Source organism: Lissotriton helveticus, chromosome 7 (genome assembly GCF_964261635.1).
Source record: "Lissotriton helveticus chromosome 7, aLisHel1.1, whole genome shotgun sequence".
NCBI lineage: Eukaryota > Metazoa > Chordata > Amphibia > Caudata > Salamandridae > Lissotriton > Lissotriton helveticus.
This window is the reverse complement of record NC_136068.1, coordinates 1,695,155,120-1,695,175,904: the sequence shown is the minus strand read 5'-3', so window position 1 is coordinate 1,695,175,904 and position 20,785 is coordinate 1,695,155,120. Positions and strand designations below refer to the sequence as shown.

Below are 20,785 nucleotides of genomic sequence, written 5' to 3'. Positions count from 1 at the left end.
AAGTGGGCTATTTCTATCGCAACTCACCGGATTTCTCAACCGGAACATGGTGTGAACAGTTTGTGCCTCTTGGTACCTTTTTCGGACCTTCCCTGAGGTTTTGAAGTCGGAGACCGGGAACGCGATGCCGAGATCCGCCATTTTGTGCAGTGCTTCAGCGTCAGCGGATCCTCTGACGAACTTCTGCCCTTCCACTTTCTGAGAAGACTTTCCTCAATTCGGTGCCTGCATTATTCCGGAGGTCTTTAGAGGTGAGCGTTGGGGGTTATTTCATGGCTCTCGCCGCCCTCGTTCGTGTACAGGCGCATCTTTCACCTTGAGGTGCTGCAGCCGCCATTTTAGGACTACCGTGGCTGACTTGAAAGTCGCGGTTCCTCCTTTTGGCAAATTATCTCCACTCTGCCACTCACCTCCTTTACTAATGTGGCTGTGACCTCCCGCTTCACACGGATACATAGCTTTGACATGTCCTGATGTTCATTGTTATGTGACTGTCCACAAGTTATCTGTTGCTGTGGCATGTGCACGTTCTTTTCTTTGAGGGATTCATGCCTTTTGCTCGATACTCTCTTGGATTTTATGGTTGGACTTTGGCCTAGATTCTCAACACATACAGCTGGATAGGCATTCGGCCTGACCCTATGCAGTATATCATCCTATGTTTCTTGTCATTTGGTTCCAGACTGTCGCACTAAATGGAGGGTACCCGCGTCTCTGATGCTTTATAGTACACATTAACCCCAATTGACTTGATGTACACTGACCCATTTAAGACTATGTATGGATCACTCTAGATGAACCTTTCATTGTTTTCAGTGTACCAGCGCCTTTCTCATTGATATTCAGGTGGTGCGAAGTCCCGATTCTTCACTTTACGGAGTTCTATATAAATTCCTTTGTCAAGTGTATTCTTTTGACTCAATCTCATTTATGGTGCGGTTGCGCAAACCCAAGTTTGTATTCAATCCCTCTGAGAATATTCCTGTGAGTACTTCCACTTTGGGTGCCTCCTCACAATCTATCAAGATGTCGACTGCCTCCACTCAGCGCTCTTCTTCAGGCAATCCACCATCGAATAAGTCTTCACCCTCCGCATCGTCTATCAAAAGGTTGAAGCAGAACTCTCCTACACCTGACTCTTCTCCTCCATCTTCCATGGACTTGATTCTGGAAGAGATCCGTGCGTTGCGCCCATTCATTGAGGACACGAGCAGAGATATGCAACTTTTGAAGGACAAGTGGGAAGTAATGGACACTCGTATTTCCTCCATAGAACAACAACTTCCCGAGGTCCATTCTAACACGCAACGTATTGAGTCTCTAGAGAAGACTGTCCTCTCTTTGCAGCGACACACAGAGGATTTGGAAAATCGTAATAGGAGGAACAACCTACGCCTTTATGGTTTGCCAGAAACTCTTGAGGGGGATGATCCAGTCACCTTCTTTACCTCCTTCCTTCCGAAGTTATTGGACATGCCACCGTCCACGTCCATCAGCATACAAAGGGCCCATAGACTTGGAGCGCGCTCGTCCACCTCTCCTAAGCCTCGTGGTGTTATCATCCTATTTTTGAAATTCACGGATCTACTATCCATCCTCTCTGCTGCTAGAGCCAAAAGACAATTAACCTGGCAGGGTCAACGTATCTACATATCTCAAGATGTTTCTAATGCCACCGCTTCTAGACGCAAGGAATTCCTGGCTCTACGACCATCTCTGCGTTCTCTAGGGGCCCGATATGGCTTGTTCCACCCATGTACCTTCAGAGTCACTCATCAGAATAAGTCTTGGTCTTTTCAAGAACCTGGCGAACTCCGTAATTTTCTTCTTCTACACAACAACGATGGAATGGAATCCTCGCCTTCCAATAGTGGCTGATGATCACTTTTATATTCCCTGTGTATTTGCTGTTATTTGCTGTTGTTTTGCTCTTTAACTTCATTGACCAATTCTTCAATTGACCTCCTTTATATTTATATTGGATCCCTGCATTACTTAGGTCTTATCTAATATTGCTTAGAATATATGTCATACGTTCCTGATCTAATTGTTTTCTTTTTTTTTCTCTCTTTCCTTCCCCATACAGATGTGTCTCAGTTTCCCCTTCACCATGTGTTATCCTTTGTACTCCTGTGAGGTTTCGGCGCGGCTGTGTCTCTGATCCTAGTTTACCCGTCTTGTCCCGCATCACCACTTCCCCACCTCCCTTCGTGTACCCCTCCCTTCAGGTATGTTTCCTACAGTCATCCGTATGGATTTGTACTGTCTTCTATGCATTCTCTCTCTTCTTTCTTCTCTCCCTTTCTCAGCTCCTATTCCTTTTTCTCCACTATCTCCCCTTCCTCTTTTCCTATTCCTTTTTCTTTTTTCCCTTTTTCTCCTATTTTTTCTTATTCTCTCTTCTACTACTCTTCTGGTTATCTTATTTTTTGCTATGCTACTGATTGACTTATTACTTGTACAGTATGTTCTTGCACCTTTCAATTTTGTACAGTTTAATATGTTGTGATTTTCAAAGTTATTTCATGGAATGTGAAAGGATTTAATCATCCTATTAAACGGCAGAAAGTACTCTCCCACCTCTCCTCTTATAATCCTGATATTGTTCTCATTCAAGAAACCCATCTTTCAGACGTTGAATCCTTGAAACTAAAAAGATTGTGGGTCGGCAATGTTTTGTTTTCTCCGGCCTCACATAAAAAGAATGGTGTTGCTATTTTAATCCACAAACGTCACAAATGTAAAGTAATTCTTGAAGACAAAGATGATGAGGGTCGCTGGATTCTAGTCAAGTTGCTTATTAATAATGTCCCACTTACTTTATTCAATGTTTATGGTCCTACAGGCTTTGATTCCTCTTTTTGGCCCATAATTACTGCAAAATGTATCCAACATAAAGATGATTCCTTCCTTTTGGGCGGGGATTGTAATCAGATCATTGACCCCTTTTTAGATCGCAAGTCCTCTGTACGCTTCACCCCCATAAACCCCATAAACAATTTCTCGATACTATCACTCAGGTTCACCTTGTAGACTCATGGAGGCTCACACACCCAGACACTATAGATTTTTCTTTTTTCTCCCCACCACATGCCTCTTTTTCTCGTTTAGATTATATTTTTCTTTCTTCTTCTTTATCTCAAAATCTTATATCCTCGTCTATTGAACCTATTGTCATTTCTGACCATTCTCCTATTGTTACTGATTTTGATCTTTCTCCTTTAACTCCTAAATCTTCTCGTTAGCGTTTTAATTCTTCTCTACTTACAGACCCTCTTTTTTCTTCCTCTTTTCGCTCTTTCACGTCTGAATACTTCCAGCTTAACTCTGACCCTGATATCTCTCCCCATATTATTTGGGACTCCTTCAAAGCCACAGCCCGTGGATTTATTATTGATTTTGTATCCAAAAGAAAGAAAAAGTTTCTCCAAAAGCGTAAGGTTGCTCTTGCTCATATTAAATCACTAGAACACCAATTTTATACCTCCTCTCCAACTCATATACCTTCTGAACTTCTTCAAGCTAAAATTGCATTTAACAAACTTACTACAGATTCGGCCTCCTCCTTTCTCCTTCGTGGTAGTGCACGGTATTACGGAGGATGCAACAAATCGGGCAAATTGCTTGCTAATTACCTAAAATCACGTAAAGAAAGAACTCTTATAGACTCTATCTATTACCCTTCTAATGTCCTCTTGCATACAGATAAAGACATTCTACAGCAGTTTCAGTCCTTCTATGAGTCTTTATATTCTCCTGAGAATCCCCCTACCCCAGATCTCTTACAATCATATTTTGAGGGCTTGCCTAAACCAGACACCTCTAAACTTAATTTCTCAGACATTGATACGGATTTTACCCTCTCTGAATTATCCACAGCACTGTCTTCTTTAACCAAGGGCAAGACCCCGGGGCCTGATGGCTTTCCAGTTGAATTTTACTTACACTTTTCCGATCTTCTCTTACCCAAACTTCTTTTTCTTTTTCAATCTTTTTGTTCCACCGGTTTGGCTCAAGGCTCATTTCAGGATGCTACCATATGCCTCATACCTAAGGAAGGGCGGGACCCAAAATTCTGTAAGAACTATCGACCAATATCCCTAGTCAATGTGGACTATAAAATCTTTGCAAAACTATTAGCCCTTCGTCTTGATCTATTCATGCCTCACCTTATTGGGAAGGAACAATGTGGTGTTGTTAAGGGCCGCCTCACCTCAGACAATTCCAGACTCCTCCTCAATGTTCTCAACAAGGCTTATTCTCTTTCTATCCCCCTTGCGGCTATCTCGGTTGATGCCGAAAAAGCCTTCGATCGAGTTGATTGGTCCTTTCTGATGTCTTCACTGAAATGGCATGGCTTTGGTCCGAAATTTATATCCTACGTTTCTCTGATATATTCTATGCCCAAAGCATCGGTCCTTGTTAATGGTCAACTTACCTCCCCCTTTACCCTTAAACGAGGTGTACGTCAGGGCTGTCCTCTTTCCCCTCTTCTTTTCATTTTAGCACTTGAACCCTTCCTCTCTTCTATTCGTAACAACTCATCCATTTCTGGTTTCCCATACGGTGAGCATCAACTTAAATTATCGGCATATGCGGATTACATACTTTTATTCATTTCCGATCCAAATACCTCTATCCCTGCCTTATTGAATGAATTTGAGAAGTTTCCCCAAGCATCAGGGTATAAAATAAACTCAGATAAGACGGAGATCCTTCCTATAACTAAACTCTGCCTTCCACATTTCTTTGCTTCCACCGGCTTTGCTTGGAACAGTACGAAAATAAAATATCTTGGCGTCCTCTTCTCCAATTCTATCTCCTCTTCTATCCGACTTAACATGAATGCAGTCATTTCTAGAATTGACTCTCTCCTCTCTTCATGGAATCCCCTATACCTTTCCTGGTGGGGTCGTCTTGATTCGATTAAAATGATGATTGCTCCGATTTTGATCTACTTACTCTCCATGCTACCTGTACATATTCCAGCTTTCTACTTCCGTCGCATTGACTCTATTTTGTCCAAATTCCTTTGGAGGCAGAAGAAAGCCCGTATATCACTTTCAGCCCTTCGTAAGTCTAAGTCAAATGGTGGAGTTAACTTCCCAAACTTCCGTCTTTATCACAAGTCCTTCTCTCTTCGCCAGGACTCCCGTTGGTTATCGCAAGATGTGGCCCCTTTTGCCCCTCTATGGTTATCGGTTGAACGGGAGTTATTGCTTCCCTATTCCTTTCAAGACGTGATATGCTTTACTGCCAAGGCTCCTTGTCTTAACCCTCCATTATTCAAACATACCTCCTCTCTTTTGCGACCCTTGGTTTCCAAGACCTCTGCCTCTCGTGAATCCTTTTTATTGTCACCCATTTGGTATAATTCATCTATTCTAATACGGAATAGACCTATTGCCTGGGCTTCGTGGAGATCAAAAGGTATTATATGGGTTCATCATCTTTTTGACGGTTCATTTCCTCGTTCCTTCCCCCAATTTCAGGCCCAGTTTCATTGTCCTCCGTCGTTTGCAAAGAAATACTACATTCTCATGGACACCGTTCTTGATCGATACTACTCTTTACCCTCGAATGAACTATCCACCTCACCTCCCTCTTTACTCACCATTCTCTCTACTATTCCTAAGGCTTCTCTTATTTATCGATACTTCTCAGCTCTTGACCCTGATCGTCCCAAATCAAAATTGGAACTTTCTTGGGAAAAAGACTTAAATTGCTCATGGCCGACCTCTCTTTGGGACAAACTTTGGGCTAAATCCTTGAAGACCTCTCGCACTGCATCTCTCACTCAATCCTTATTCTTCTTCTATCACAGACTCTATCTCTCTCCTCTTTCTCTCTCTCGTTTTCTCTCTTCTTCTACAGCCAACTGCTGGACCTGTGCTGCCCCCAATGCTGATCTTTATCATCTTTTCTTTCTCTGTCCTTCTGTCCGTCGTTTTTGGGTACAAGTGTGGTCCCGCATCTCCAATATTTTTCATTTTTCTATTTCTTTTTCTACCTCTTTGGTTTTTTTTGGGTAGCCTTTCGGAGTCTTTGGACCTCCCCCCACATTCATGTGGTCTTTTTGACCTTTTTTTAGCCCTTGCACTCCAGCATATCGCCTCCAACTGAACAAACTCTCCATATCTTCCTGGTGGAATTTACTATGTCATTCTCATAGATTGGATGTTGCCTTTGCATCCTCCTGCAAACCCCCTCGAATTGTTGAACTTTTCAGGTTACCTCTCACCTTATATTTAGATCAAGTCACCAAAAAGAAATACACTTCACTGACCTCTGACAATTTTAAACCCCCCTTGAGCGTTTGTACTTCTGCTTGTAAGTTCATGCTTCAGATTTCACTATTGAAAGTTTTTCTTTTTTTTTGTTTACTCATATTTTAATAATGTTTCTAATTCATGCATTTATTAGTTACTCGTGCATTTACTGTTCTATTTGCCATCACTTAATTTGCTGATTTTATATTGTAGTCTTAACTGTATTTTACATGGTTCTAATTTTCCCTTCCCCTCCCCTCCCCTCCTTCCCCTCCCTTAAAAATTTTAAAATGCTTTGTTTCTTCATTGTGCCATCAGCTGACTTAATTTTATTTTCCGATGATTGCCCTTTCTCATTTTATTCTGCTTTTGTCACCTTATTGTATTGCTAATTCTTATTTCAATAAAGCTTTCAAACATAAAAAAAATGCATAAGTACAGTCTCTGCATCACTCAAATCTATATTTTGAAAGTACCATTTCATCGTACGACATTTTGCGCATTTTGTAGTAATCTATCTTACTGTGTGTAATGTAAGTTTAAAGTAATGACTTGCATATTCACTATGCTTTCTGTCACAGGCTGACTTCATACCATCAAAAATACAGAAGTTACTATTCTGCATTGTACCAAACAAAATTTAATTCTGTGGCTCTCTGGTTATACACATACCTCTGCAGTGTTTTAACAGACTTTCATTCTGTACTGTAGTGTGTTTGCCACGGAGTACTAAGATTGCAGGAAGCACGGGGCAAGGAGCACAGAGACAGTGTGAGAGCAGAAAGAGCAGGGTGTAGAGAGTGCAGTGAGTGTGCAGAGATTGCAGGAAGCATGGGGCGATGAGTACAGCAGCAGTGTGTGCGGAAAGAGCAGGGTGTAGAGATTGCAGTGAGTGTGCAGAGACTGCAGGAAGCACGGGGCGAGGAGCACAGAGACAATGTGAGAGCAGAAAGAGCAGGGTGTAGAGAGTGTGCAGAGATTGCAGGAAGCACGGGGCAAGGAGCACAGAGACAGTGTGAGAGCAGAAAGAGCAGGGTGTAGAGAGTGCAGAGAGTGTGCAGAGATTACAGGAAGCACGGGGCAAGGAGCACAGAGACAGTGTGAGAGCAGAAAGAGCAGGGTGTAGAGAGTGCAGTGAGTGTGCAGAGATTGCAGGAAGCACGGGGCAAGGTGCACAGAGACAGTGTGAGAGCAGAAAGAGCAGGGTGTAGAGAGTGCAGAGAGTGTGCAGAGATTACAGGAAGCACGGGGCAAGGAGCACAGAGACAGTGTGAGAGCAGAAAGAGCAGGGTGTAGTGAGTGCAGTGAGTGTGCAGAGATTACGGGAAGCATGGGGCAATGAGTACAGCAGCAGTGTGTGTGCAGAGCAGGGTATAGAGAGTGTAGTGAGTGTGCAGAGACTGCAGGTAGCACCGGGTAGGGAGCACAGGGGCAGTGTGTGTGCAGAAAGAGCAGGGTGTAGAGAGTGCAGTGAGTGTGCAGAGTCTGCTGGAAGCACGGGGGCAGGGAGCACAGAGACAGTGTGAGAGCAGAAATTACAGGGTGTAGAGAGTGCAGTGAGTGTGCAGAGATTGCAGGAAGCACGGGGCAAGGAGCACAGAGACAGTGTGAGAGCAGAAAGAGCAGGGTGTAGTGAGTGCAGTGAGTGTGCAGAGATTATGGGAAGCACGGGGCAATGAGTACAGCAGCAGTGTGTGTGCAGAGCAGGGTATAGAGAGTGTAGTGAGTGTGCAGAGACTGCAGGTAGCACGGGGGTAGGGAGCACAGGGGCAGTGTGTGTGCAGAAAGAGCAGGGTGTAGAGAGTGCAGTGAGTGTGCAGTCTGCTGGAAGCACGGGGGCAGGGAGCACAGAGACAGTGTGAGAGCAGAAATTACAGGGTGTAGAGAGTGCAGTGAGTGTGCAGAGATTGCAGGAAGCACGGGGCAAGAGGCAAGAGGCACAGAGACAGTGTGAGAGCAGAAAGAGCAGGGTGTTGAGAGTGCAGTGAGTGTGCAGAGATTACAGGAAGCACGGGCAATGAGTACAGCAGCAGTGTGTGAGCAGAAAGAGCAGGGTGTAGAGATTGCAGAGACCACAGGGGCTGTGTGTGAGCAGAAAGAGCAGGGTGTAGAGAGTGCAGTGAGTGTGCAGAGATTGCAGGGACCACATGTTCAGTGTGTGCACAGAAAGAGCAGGGTGTAGAGAGTGCAGTGAGTGTGCAGAGACTTCAGGAAGCACAAGTGTAGGGAGCACAGCGGCAATGTATGAGCAGAAATAGCAGCGTGTAGAGAGTGCAGTGAGTGTGCAGAGACTGCAGGAAGCACAAGGGTAGGGAGCACAGCGGCAGTGTGTGAGCAGAAATAGCAGAGTGTAGAGAGTACAGTGAGCGGGCAGAGATTGCAGGGACCACAGGTACAGTGTGTGCACAGGAAGAGCAGGGTGTAGAGAGTGCAGTGAGTGTGCAGAGACTGCAGGAAGCACGGGGCAGGGAGCACAGAGACAGTGTGTGAGCAGAAAGTGCAGGGTGTGGAGAGTGCAGTGAGTGTGCAGAGATTGCAGGAAGCACGGGCGCAGGGAGCACAGCGGCTGTGTGTGTGCAGAAAGAGCAGGGTGTAGAGAGTGCAGTGAGTGTGCAGAGTCTGCAGTAAGCATGGGGGCAGGGAGCACAGGGGCAGTGTGTGCGCAGAAAGAGCAGGGTGTAGAGAGTGCAGAGATTGCAGGAAGCACTACTAACTTTTAAAATTAATTTTTCACTTCAGTCCCATGTTATTTTATAGGTAGCTACCTGCTGGTGAAACTTACAGAATATTTTGTTTTTTTTAGCCACACCTTTTGTACAACTGATATTCTGAACTCTGTTGTTTAAAAGTGCTTTCATTTGTCAAAATGAAGAAAATTGAGTTTTGGTAAAATAAAATATTTGCATAAGATCACAAAATGTAAGTGGGATAGCTGTAATTTAGCAATATTTTCTGGCTCAACTTTGTACAAATCAGCCACTAAATGGGTCATCTATGTGCCTTTCATTATGTTAAGGCTGTGTATTTAACCTCTTTGTACAGTTTTTATGTGGTGCGAAGTTGACTCGAAATGGTTTAGATCTTTCATGGGCACCAATTACTTCACAACAAGTATCATTCATTTGTTATGGGCTAGATGTGAGATTAAGTGATTTGCCCAGAATCGCAGGATATTCACACTGAGTATTAAGCCTGGTTCCCCAGTTCCTAAGTCTCCAGCTCTGGCCGCAACACCACATCCTGACTAAAGGGAGGAAGGCAGGCTGATGGCAGTACCTAGTTATGAGAGACGGTAACTTCCCCCTGGAGTGGAAGAGCGCAGTTGTCAAACCTCTGTTAAAGAAGGCATCCCTTGACCCGGAGGTCCTAAAAAACCTCCGTCCAATCTCGCTGCTTCCAGCCCCTGCGAAGATGCTTGAGATACATCTTAACAAGCATCTTGCTGCCTTTGTCGAAGGGTCGGGCTGTCTGGATTTCTCCCAGCATGGATTCAGGAGGGAACATAGCACCGAGTCGGCCCTCACCACCGTGCTTGATAAGATCCGCACGACAGTGGATGTGGGCCAGACCACCCTCCTGGTCCTGCTGGACTTAACTGCGGCCTTTGATACCCTCTCTCCCTCAGTACTTACATCTCGGCTGAGGGAAGTGGGGGTGAGGGACGCAGCTCTCAGTGGATGATTATGAATTCACTTAAGCTGAATGGGGAGAAGACTGAGGTGATGGTGTTTGGAGGGAAAGAGAACATCTGGTCTGCCAGCTGGTGGCCTGACTCGTTAGGAGTGTGTCCTTCTCCCACAACATCGGCTAAGAATCTAGGGGTGATGATAGACCCGGGCCTAGATATGGGCAACCAGGTGAGTAGAACCATCTCTACCTGTTGGGGTCTAATTCACACCCTACGAAGGATTAGGAAATACCTCTCCTTGCAGTCCAGAAAGCAAATAGCGGTCGCACTCATTGGCTCACGCCTGGACTACTGCAATGCGCTGTATGCGGGGCTTAATAGGAGCCTCCTGCAGCGCTTGCAGGTAGTTCAGAATGCCACAGCCAGATTTGCTCTGGATGCTCCTAGACGCTCTTCGGCCACATTGGCCAGGAAAGCGTTGCATTGGTTACCGGTGGAACATCGAGTTCGGTTTAAGGTCTTATGCATGACCTATAGAGCCATCGCAAAGGGAACTGATACGGGAGTTGGGTCCATCATCTCCCACTATATCCCTGGAAGGAACTTGCGTTCCTCCGGGAAATTGCTCCTCACAGTCCCCCGGATTCGAAGATCCAAGTGGGGTGGCAGGGCCTTCTCCACCCTGGCCCCCAAATGGTGGAATGATCTTCCGTTGGATCTTAGATCCTTACCTTCCCTTCAGAAATTTCGAAGGGCTTTAAAAACCTGCCTCTTCCTGCAAGCCTATGTGTAAGGATGTATATTTCAATTTTGATCTGTTTGTTAGGCGCCTTGATACCTGCGGGTTATTGTTTTGCGCATTATAAATTTTTAATCAAATCAAATCAGTATCAGAATTCCATTTTTTGTCCACTTGTCATAGAAATATTGCGGAAACTTGCACCAAAATGCAACATTTTTCAAAAAGTGATATAGGCTGAGGTTGTCTGTAGCAAAGTAAAATGATTGCTCACTTCCGCACTGGCACGGATTCAATTTCTTAATTTGGTGACTGGGTGCTTCCACTTTAAGAATACAGGTCATTAATATTTGGGCCATGCCATCTTTGCAGCGAAAATACGCATGTGGTTATGGCCCACTGCAAAAATACTGAGCACAGACAGGAAAGTGGTTTTAGTTTTGTACCAGAAATCTATTAGACTTGGAAATGCCATATTTTCCAAGAATCCCTTACTTTATTTATTAATCTATCAGCTATTATATAGTGTGTGTCAGAGCACTGCACAAGAGCAAAACCAAAATTAGTTTCAATCACAAAATCAGCAGGTGTTACAGCATGAAATAACAGTCTTGACTTCGGCAGAAGAGTGCACAGGCAGTCCGAGCTGTATGGGAATCAGTTAATTGCAGATTAGAACTTGGCTATGGTGTGCTCCGCTCCGTCACAATACAGACTTAAATAAGTCCTTCTCAAACCTCAACAGCAAGACTGCACTGCCAATTGCTTTATGGATGTAATTGGTACACATTCCCAAGTGCTTTAATAACATTCTTGCTTTCTGAAATGTCCTTGAAATAGCACCATTTCGCCGCTCTTTTTTCAGATTTTTCTTGGGGGGAGAACCCCCCAAACCACCTTAATACGTTTGGGCTTGCTACCTACGCTCGATCGCCACGGTGCACTGCCCACAACCTTTACGCCTCACCACTTTCAAATGTTACCAACCGGCACTGTTAGGGATTAACCTAATTGCTGCTGCGGCTGTTGTGTCCACTTAGCTGAGTTTCTAGCAACGATTGGGAACTACTTTGCAAAAGAGATAACTCCAATTCAACGTCACTGCTTGTGACGTTGCCATGATTAGAGTGGCTGCCTCTGTGCCAGACTTGGGCTTGGACCTATGTTGGGGTGGGTCCACTGATGCGTGAGTGCTGTTCTTAGCTTGTTACCCAGAGGCCGGTGCGACAGGAACACGTTTTTGCCTGAAAACGTTCTGGGGTGATATACCAGAGGTGGTAAGCTCCTCCTTATCACTAGCTACTTTCTTGGTAGCACCTTTCTTTGGGACATCTTGAAGCTGACAGTTGGCAGTGGCACTTAGCCTTACAAGCTGACGAGATGTCCATGTTGTGTGGTCATGCCTCACGTCATGCTCAAGTCTTTTGTCTGCAGCACTGCATATGATGTCTCTTCTCTTGTGCACCTAAAAGCAAACAAGCGAGAAGTGAAACATGGCATTGTTGCAGTTAAATAAGTAGTACAAACAATATCATTTAGTGTGGTTACTTAAGATACAAATAATTAACAACAACACAGTGTATCAATTCAGAAAACCACACCAACATAAACTTTAATGTACACTCAGGAAGGATAAGAAAGAGCAACAACATACAGCTTTAACTGTTTGCTTTATGTGCATCAAGTTGGGATATGGCACTCAGGGATGTGCAGGTGACAACAGAATAATCTGCTGTGCGTCTATGGCAAGCATGGGGTTGATGGATTTAAGGAAAATGGGGAAAATAAAATAAAAAAATTAAAAACAATTTTCAATTTAAAAATTTTTTTTAAACAAAATTGAAAAAAATACAATTACATATTAAACAAGCATTTACAATGCAACGGTTTCGCCTTTGCAAAAGTTAGAGCTATTGGCATTGTAAATGACAACATTTTTATTTATGTGTTGGTTTTGAAAACAGATAAATCAAGCATTGGCAAAGCCAATAGGTCTCGACAATGCCTGAGCTATTGGCCTTGTCAATGTGAATGTCTTTTAGCCGTGTTGTCAAGCAGCACATCTGTTGTTCAGCCTGGCTAAAAGTCACTGAAAGCTCAGGATCACAGAATGTTGAGCCGATGTGAGTCTCTTCACCCCCATGTTGAGCTTATTGTCCTGCCCTTCCTAACACAAAAAAGCGATACAACTTGGCCTGTGCTGGCTGCATGATAGTGCTTTTTAGTGACTTTCAGTCATGCTGAAGAGCAGATGTGCTGCTAGACAACATGGCTAGAAGACATAAATATTGAAAAGACCGATAGATAGGGCATTGCCAAAATCTATTGGCTTTCCCAATGCTTGTTCGGTGTTGACAAGGTATTGCCAAACAAATATGGAAGGGATAGTGAGAAACAGTTAAGGAGTTTGAAGTGAAGCAAGGATGTGTTACAGCCAGAGCAGCCGACAAGGGAACTGGGAAAGAAGGTTTGAATCCCGGGGGCGGCTGAACAGTTTGGGATTCTGGGCAAATCACTTACGCTTATACCTGGCTGGTGTTAGCAGTATGGCAAGATTGAGGTGGACACGTGCTCCAATACTATCAGATTGTCCAAAAATAAATAATAAAAGCATAAGGGTTGAGGGTGGTTGTGGGGTGCGAGTCAAGCAGGAAAGGAGGAGGGATGGGGAGATGGGCAAGCATTGACAGGAAAGGGTGGGAACAAGCAACAATGAAGGGGGGAAAAGTTCCTTTTTCGAAGTAGGCTCAGCAACAAAAGAGAATGCGTCATCGTGGAATGGAACTGGTGAGCACTTAAAGTGATCCAAAACCATTGGCTCGTGTTCACGCTATGGCAAGATGGAGGACGGAGTGAGCGCTCCAATACCATCAGATTGTGCACACAAAAAAACAAGTGCTGTTCTTTAACAACTTTTAAAGAAATGCCTTTGTTTATGTACATGCATTTCAGGGGTAGGTGTGTGCATGTACAAGAGAGACGTTCCAAAAACACAAGTACTCCTTTGGAGTTCAAGAAAAAAAGAAAAGAAAAAAATTGCCTGCAACCTGGGAGCAGTGTAAGGAGACATATACTTGGTTCATGCACCATGGGAGGGTTAAACACAAGAAGAGCGCATGACGCCTGCACGCCATGACGATTGGCATTAAAGAAAATGAGAGAGATGCTGAAGTTTACCAATGGTAGGAGATGGGCGGCCTGTAAGCCCACAGAAAGAACACAGCATGTATTTTCGAGACAGCGCATGCGCGACCTGGCCAAGCAGCATGCGCTGTGTAGCTGAAACCTAAAAAGGATTGGTTACTGTATTGTTTGATATTCAGAAGACATGGTCCAGACGTTTAAGCAGGACCTAAAATATCAGCCTCAACTAAATCTTTCACATCATGGTTCTACGGACCTAAAGGTCTTCACCCTAAGAATAAGTGTCAGAATAAAAATGAGTTGCCCTTACAATGAATACAGTAAAAGTCCATCACCAAAACAACTTTAACCCCACACAAGTCTATAGTCCTCTCTTTAAATTCCTGGTGGTGATGTCCTGGCACAGAGAGGATGCTGGAGCGAAATGGCACTATGCTGCGCATGAGGGAATTTACACCAGGGCCTATGTATGCAGGAGAGAAACAAAGGCATCGAAACTGGGAGCGTCCCAAACAGTGATGGGGCTGTATTTCGCGTAACGTTACAGAACGTATATCAGGCCTTGATGACACTACACAATGACTTGTTAAACCAGACAGGCTTTTTAAATACAGAGTCTAGCAGCGGACTCTTTCTATCAATCGTCGGAGAACACTGCGGCCCCAGTGCTTCCATAGCAAGCTTAACAGTATATTAGGGTCTGTCATTAGCAAGAGGCAGAGACGTTTTAAGGCGGGGGCAAAGTGGGCTTTGGCCCAGGGCCCCCACCTCATGAGGGGCCCCCTTGCAAAGTCCAAAAGTCCCAGGCCCCACCTCACACGGGCGGCACATTTAAAGTACTGTACAAAGCAGACATGAAGCACTTCTTGCCTCGGACAGTGCAGCTGCATTTCTGCTAATGAGGCTTCGGTGGGGCATGCCTGTCACTCTCTTCATCCCGATATCCTATCAGATAGCAGGATAGAGGAGGCGTGCTCGCCTCCAACTCTATCCTAGCATCTGATATGGCAGGCAGTTGTAACTCGCTTGCCAGGCCAAGATGAGCAAAAGCTATGACTCATCATGACAGCTTCCGCTTTTTCAGACTGCCTGGCGCGCAGTTAGTGGGAGGCAGAATCCAGGAGAAAGAATCAGAGAGATGTCGACTTAGAGACTTCAGAGGTAAATATTTCTTTCTTTCTTTATTGACAGTTTTAAATAACATTTGCTCGACCCAAGGTTTACAGTACTGTGGAACAGGCCAGGATCATAACATTAATGCAGGGATTCAAGGGGATAAAAAACAATGCAACATTATTATATGTATATTAAAAGGTATAAAAATTACAACATTATCCCTCTGTGGAATTAATGAATGATTAGACGCTGCGTCAAGGGGCCTTTTCCATGCTCATGTTGGTGTGCTGGGCTCATGTAGTATTTGTTCAGCAATAGCAATTTGAGATTTTGTTTGAAGAAAGTATAGGAGGGATTGCAATGGGGATCTATCAGAATCCATGGATTAGTATAGGATAACTAATGTGCATGATCTACTGTAGCACTTTGATAATGTAGTTATGTAGTAATGTAGTTGATAATGTAGTGAAATATATTAGGTCACGGAAAAATGAATGATGTCTCACCTTCCTTTCACTTCCATTTTCTGTGTTACATTGAACTGTGCAGTTTGTATTTTAGCTCACTCAGTGGTAATGTGTAGTGTGGATGTGTGTAAGACATTCTGCATATAAATAAGTACAATTAGATTTGTGCTTGCTTCAAACAGTATTTGTAAAATGTTCTACATGTAAAGAAAGAATAACTGAATTTGTATTTGCTCTGGTTATTACATATTAAGGATATTACTTCCTGGAGGTATGAGGTTTTCAGTTTATTTTCTATCTTGCTTTCAGTTAATGAATGTTTCAGACTTGCAAGGGCAAGTATGGCCAATAAAACAAACAACGAAGAATCATTTCTTAGAACTGTAATCTTTTCCAACAGTATCAGGGCCAAACTGGCTCAGATGGCCTCTATTCTAAAACAAGCTATCCAATCACCCAAGCAAGGGCGTGACTCAAACCATACTCTTAGTATATTATTACACTACTGGAAGCAATAGATATAATACAATACAATGCAAGACACTTGTAGAGCGCACAGCTGCCTCAGAAGAGGCGACCCGGCGCTAGCGGTAGCTCCAGTGAAAGACTGGCCTTAGGTATGCAAAAAATACCAGCTGGAGCTTTTTGTAGAGAGACACAACAAAATGAAAAAATTCAAAGATTTCACAGTGCCTTGACTGATACCAAAGTAATTTTTACATTCATCTGATCTTCATACAACTTGAGTGCTAGTGAGGTTTGTTGTCTTGAACCTTAAAAAGTCACGGATCTCGGTTTTCAATGCTTTGAAGCCATTTTGAATGTGTGCTTTATGTAAGTGCAACTTGTGCGCAGATAAAGTGCTGCATGCATAGGCCACTAACTGCTCAATCAGTGCTAAAGTGCTTAGGTCCTTACATTTATTGGCGTCGTTAGCCTCTGATTATTACTATATCTGTTTGCTGAGCTTTAGTGCGGGCTATGCATTTAACCTTTTACTACTTGAGGCTTACAGTGCCTTGAGCTCTTCAGAATCCCTGATCTATGTTTGCTATGTCTGTTTACTTCCATTAGTACAAATTAGGATACGGCCTAAGGAAAATACGCTGTTTAAAATGCAGTGGGGTATGTGCAAAAGTGCGTTGTGCATTGAGCGCCATTGGGGGCAGTGAACACGATTTGTTAATTTACATGCGGTTTGCCATAGGACAAAACATTTTTCCATTTTTAAAATACAATATGTTTATTCAGTTCCCTCTTAATTTTATGTTTTTGAGGTGGATTGCTTCCCCAATTAAATGCTTATCATTTTTAATAAACTCAACTAGAAAGTAGAGCACATGGATAAGATTACTCGTAATAATTGCTGAACAAACTGTCGTAGTCTTGTGAGAGGCCTGCAGAATTGTAGGGTGCGAGGTGGGACCTGGGGAGAGCTAAGGGATGGGAGAGAGCCAGAACTGTTATTGTGCAATTCATTCGTAGCCCTGGCCTCCATTCATATGCAATTAAATCCCAGATGACTCGGTGTCATTTGTTCTAAAGTCTTATCATGCCCAGTTGTCTAATGTTAGTCCTCGGTACTCTGATTGATGCTACATTGATGCTACATTTTTTATATTGAATTTTTACTTTTACAACCGTAACATACAGTTGTTCAACTACATAACCGCACGTGTCAGCACACTGGAATTTCAGTTTGTTGTGTACACAATTACACGTTATGTAGAATAAGCATCCCCATCACCCCGCAGTCTGGGCGTTGTAGAGTGCCCCAGTATCCTAACAGGCTAGCTGTCACGCTGTACATTGTTGCTCTCTCAAGGCCACCCGCTTCCGACCTAACAGGGTCGTCATTGCCAACAGTTTCTTGCATTGTTTAGGGGAATCAAGGCTACACCCAGCAGTGCCATCATGGGAGACATAGGAATTGTTAGCTCTAGCGTGTGAATTACCTGGGACGGAGATGTTGCAGCTGCTGGGCAGGGCTGGAGCACACCAAGTGCTCAAAATCTCTCTGACCCAGGGGCAGCACACCCACAGCATTTAGACCCTGCCAATATGCTGCATTTAGCATGCACACAGCAAACGGATCATTATTTGTCAGTATTTTTATTACTTATGTCTTTGGACCAAAGTATGCAGGCTTAACCCTCTGGTTCTGAAGTTGCGCTGCCCAGTACGTTATAATATACATACAAGTTCTAAGAGGTTTAGGGGTTGGTTTATCTAACAAGTAAACTAGCAGACACCAGTCTGACGTGCTACTGGAAATGTTGGGATTAATGGTTTCATTAGGTATATGAGAATATATGATACCCTAGAAGGCCCAGTGTAGGGGAATGTACCCCATGTGTCGGAGTTGTTATCACTGTAGCAGTGAAAGCAGGGCAAGGCAGGGTTGTGTTCGGTATGGGCATAGAGGTCATGTGTAATTTCAGCTTGTGTATTTCTCAGTGAGGCAACCTGCTATAGAGTTTAGACTGGATAGCGGCCGGCTCAGTTCCAGATCCACGTGTAGTTGGTGCAACCTCCTGGATGACAAATGTACTTTTAACAAATTAGAATGTTGTGTGTGTGTGACCTGAGGACAAATTATTTTTATTTACTATTTCTTCTTTTAAATATCTCCTAAAAGTAATCACATAATGTTGGTCATGTGCAATTATTTTACTTACTATGGGTAAACTATACAAAACAATACTTCCGGAAGCTTCCCACCCGTACTTATCTCAAAAGTGAAAGTCACATGAAGGCCTATTAATAGCAGCACGTGTTAAACCTGATGAACCGTGATATACAACATTTTCAGCAATGCTATATGAAAAACTCTTCCTTTCAATAAAGCTGCCATCTCATTGCAACCGAGTGCTGCTAGGCACCTACCTTGAAATTGTGGTCCACATGTTTGTTAAATATGGAATGACAGAAGGCCCTCTCATAATGAAAACAGGCATCGGTAGCACTGCTATAGTAATGGCATTCAAATTAAAAGAAAAATGCAGCTATCTGTAGAGGTCTAGTGCCACACTGTAGGGGTTTGGGCTCCTTTATCAGGGGAGTGGGCTTTGAATGTCAAATTAGTGCACACCTGCGTTCCTGTGCTTTGAAAAGAACTGAAGGGCTTCCAAGCGCTACAGAGCTTTGAATGCGACAGAAGGGCATTTCTAATTAGTGCTTTTGTACTTTCAGTGGGGCAGTTAGGCACTCCAGTGCAACTTTGCTTTAAATGTAACAGTAGGGAAATTCTCACCAGTGCAGTTGTACTTTCGGAGGGACAGCAGGGCACCCCAGAGCTACTGCGTTTTGAAGGAGATAGTAGGACACTCCAGGGTTGCTATATTTAAAGTGAACAGTAGAGGACTCCAGTGCAACTGTGCTACAAATATGGTGGAAGGGCACTCCAGGGTTATAATGATTTGAGTAGAACGGTTTAGTTTTCCAGCTCTACTATAATTTGAATAGGAAAGTAAGGCGCTTCTCATTAGTGCACCTGTACTTTCAGTGGGACCGTAGGGCTCTCCATGGCTAATGTGCTCTGAATGGGACCGTTGAGAGCTCTGGTGCTAGTGGACTTTCATTGGGACTCTAGGTCATTCCAGTGCTACTGTGTGTTGAATGGGACAGTATCACACTCAAGCGTCACTGTGCTTTGAATGAGGCAGCATGGCACTCCAGCACTATTGTACTTTGAATGAGACAGTAGGGCCCTTTTTTTGCAGTTTTATATAGCTACCTATGTTAGTATATGCCATCTCTTTATTAATGTGATAATTGCACTTTCACAATTGCTTTATTAACCTTCTTGCTTTCTCAAATTTGCTTGAAAATGCCCCATTTGTCCACTCTTTTTTTAAATTATCTGGGGGGAGAACCACCCCGAGCCCTCGTAGGTTGTTCAGGCTCGTTCACTTTGCTAGTTCGCCACAGTGCAGTAGGCCAATAATTTTACACCTCACCACTTTCAAATGTCACCAGCAGCCACCCCCATAGCCCCAGCTATTTTGGCTGCTTCATGCAGCCAAAATCTTCAGGGGAAACATGACAGAGTTTCCACAGACTATGTAACACCTAATGAGAATTCCAGATGTGGTCAGTAACAGTTACCAGCACCATTTGGAATTTTGAAACCACTTCAGTGCATCAAATGAAAATATGAACGTGTGGGTACTCATTATCCTGGAGTATCTGTTTGCTCCTGAGATGTAAATGTGCTCTCCCATTAGGAGTATTGGCAGTCTGCTTAGGAGCATAGGAACTCTTCCATTTTGTATTAAAGAAGTGCAGGGACTCAGTACCTGACAGTATCTGCACTCATTATGAGGCCCGAAACAGTGACATACTCAGAAGTGGAACTGTAATCTAAATCTGTACAGAGATACCACATTTATGTCACTGGGACAAAAGATGCCCCCTCCTTGGCTTTTCTATTAAGTTAATCCATGGAAAAGAAGCAGCAGAAAGTTAGATATGTTTGATGTGTAGGTGTGTGTGTGTGTCGAGAGAGAGAGAGTAAAACATAATTACACTGCTGTTGTGGTTCAGCTAATGCAAACATGTGAAACATCTCAAGTCGGCCAGTTATGGTATGCATGACATACAATGCACAGCATAAAGTGCATTTAAAAGCATTTTTCTTTACATATCTCAGATGCCAGTATATTGTCATCTTTCAGCTAACAGTGCTCCATGTTTTATTACACAAAGAATGAATAATGTAAGATTATTTATTATTACTGTAATTCAACTTTGACAGTAAATAAAGAGTAGAGCCCTAACTGAGGTCCATAAGATCGAGCTGCCACTGTGTTCCTGGCACTGATTTAGCCACCTCTGAGGCCAGGGATCACAAAGCCAGTACCAGGGATAACAAAAGGCAAGCCAGGGGCCAGAGCTGCCATTCCGGTGACTCCTAAATGATGCCCCTGGTGTACAGATCATATATTATTGATCCCAAATAATGTACTAATTTATTCCTCTTAAGCACATAATTGAAATATTGATAGACACTGTATTTACCAAGTACATTAGAAATCCAAAGGACATGCTTTGCTTAATTTATTAGCTAGCTGAGTTGCCTGTATTTAACTTTTCTTTTGTGTTATGTTTCAATACATAGCTAATTTGGAAATCCAACTCCTGTAAGAAATTGACTCACTGTGAATATTTTGATGATGTGTCCAAAATAAATGTATCCATACTAATATGTATGCAAATATAATTTTAAATGAATCATAAACCTGCCCTGTCTTCATGTGAAAAATTAAAATTGCCCAAAAACAAATTAAGTCCCACAAAGGAAAGTGATACCTTTCAATTGCTCCCTAAGTAAAATAAATGTGAGTAATGTTCATGCAGTTACATTTGTAACTGAATGCTAATTACTTTGTGCCCCAACCTCCCACCACCTTGCTGATAGGGA

At 43.4% G+C, this 20,785-nt stretch overlaps 1 protein-coding gene across 1 annotated transcript in view; it reads left to right on the top strand.

Moving 5' to 3' along the window:
* Nucleotides 1–20,785, top strand: part of LOC144769642 (uncharacterized) — a 1,000,462-nt gene that overhangs the window by 344,497 nt on the left and 635,180 nt on the right. Inside the window, exon 27 of the mRNA XM_078653818.1 lies at nt 2,087–2,228. Coding sequence (XP_078509944.1) covers nt 2,087–2,228 — 142 coding nt within the window. The remainder of the gene's footprint in view (nt 1–2,086; nt 2,229–20,785) is intronic.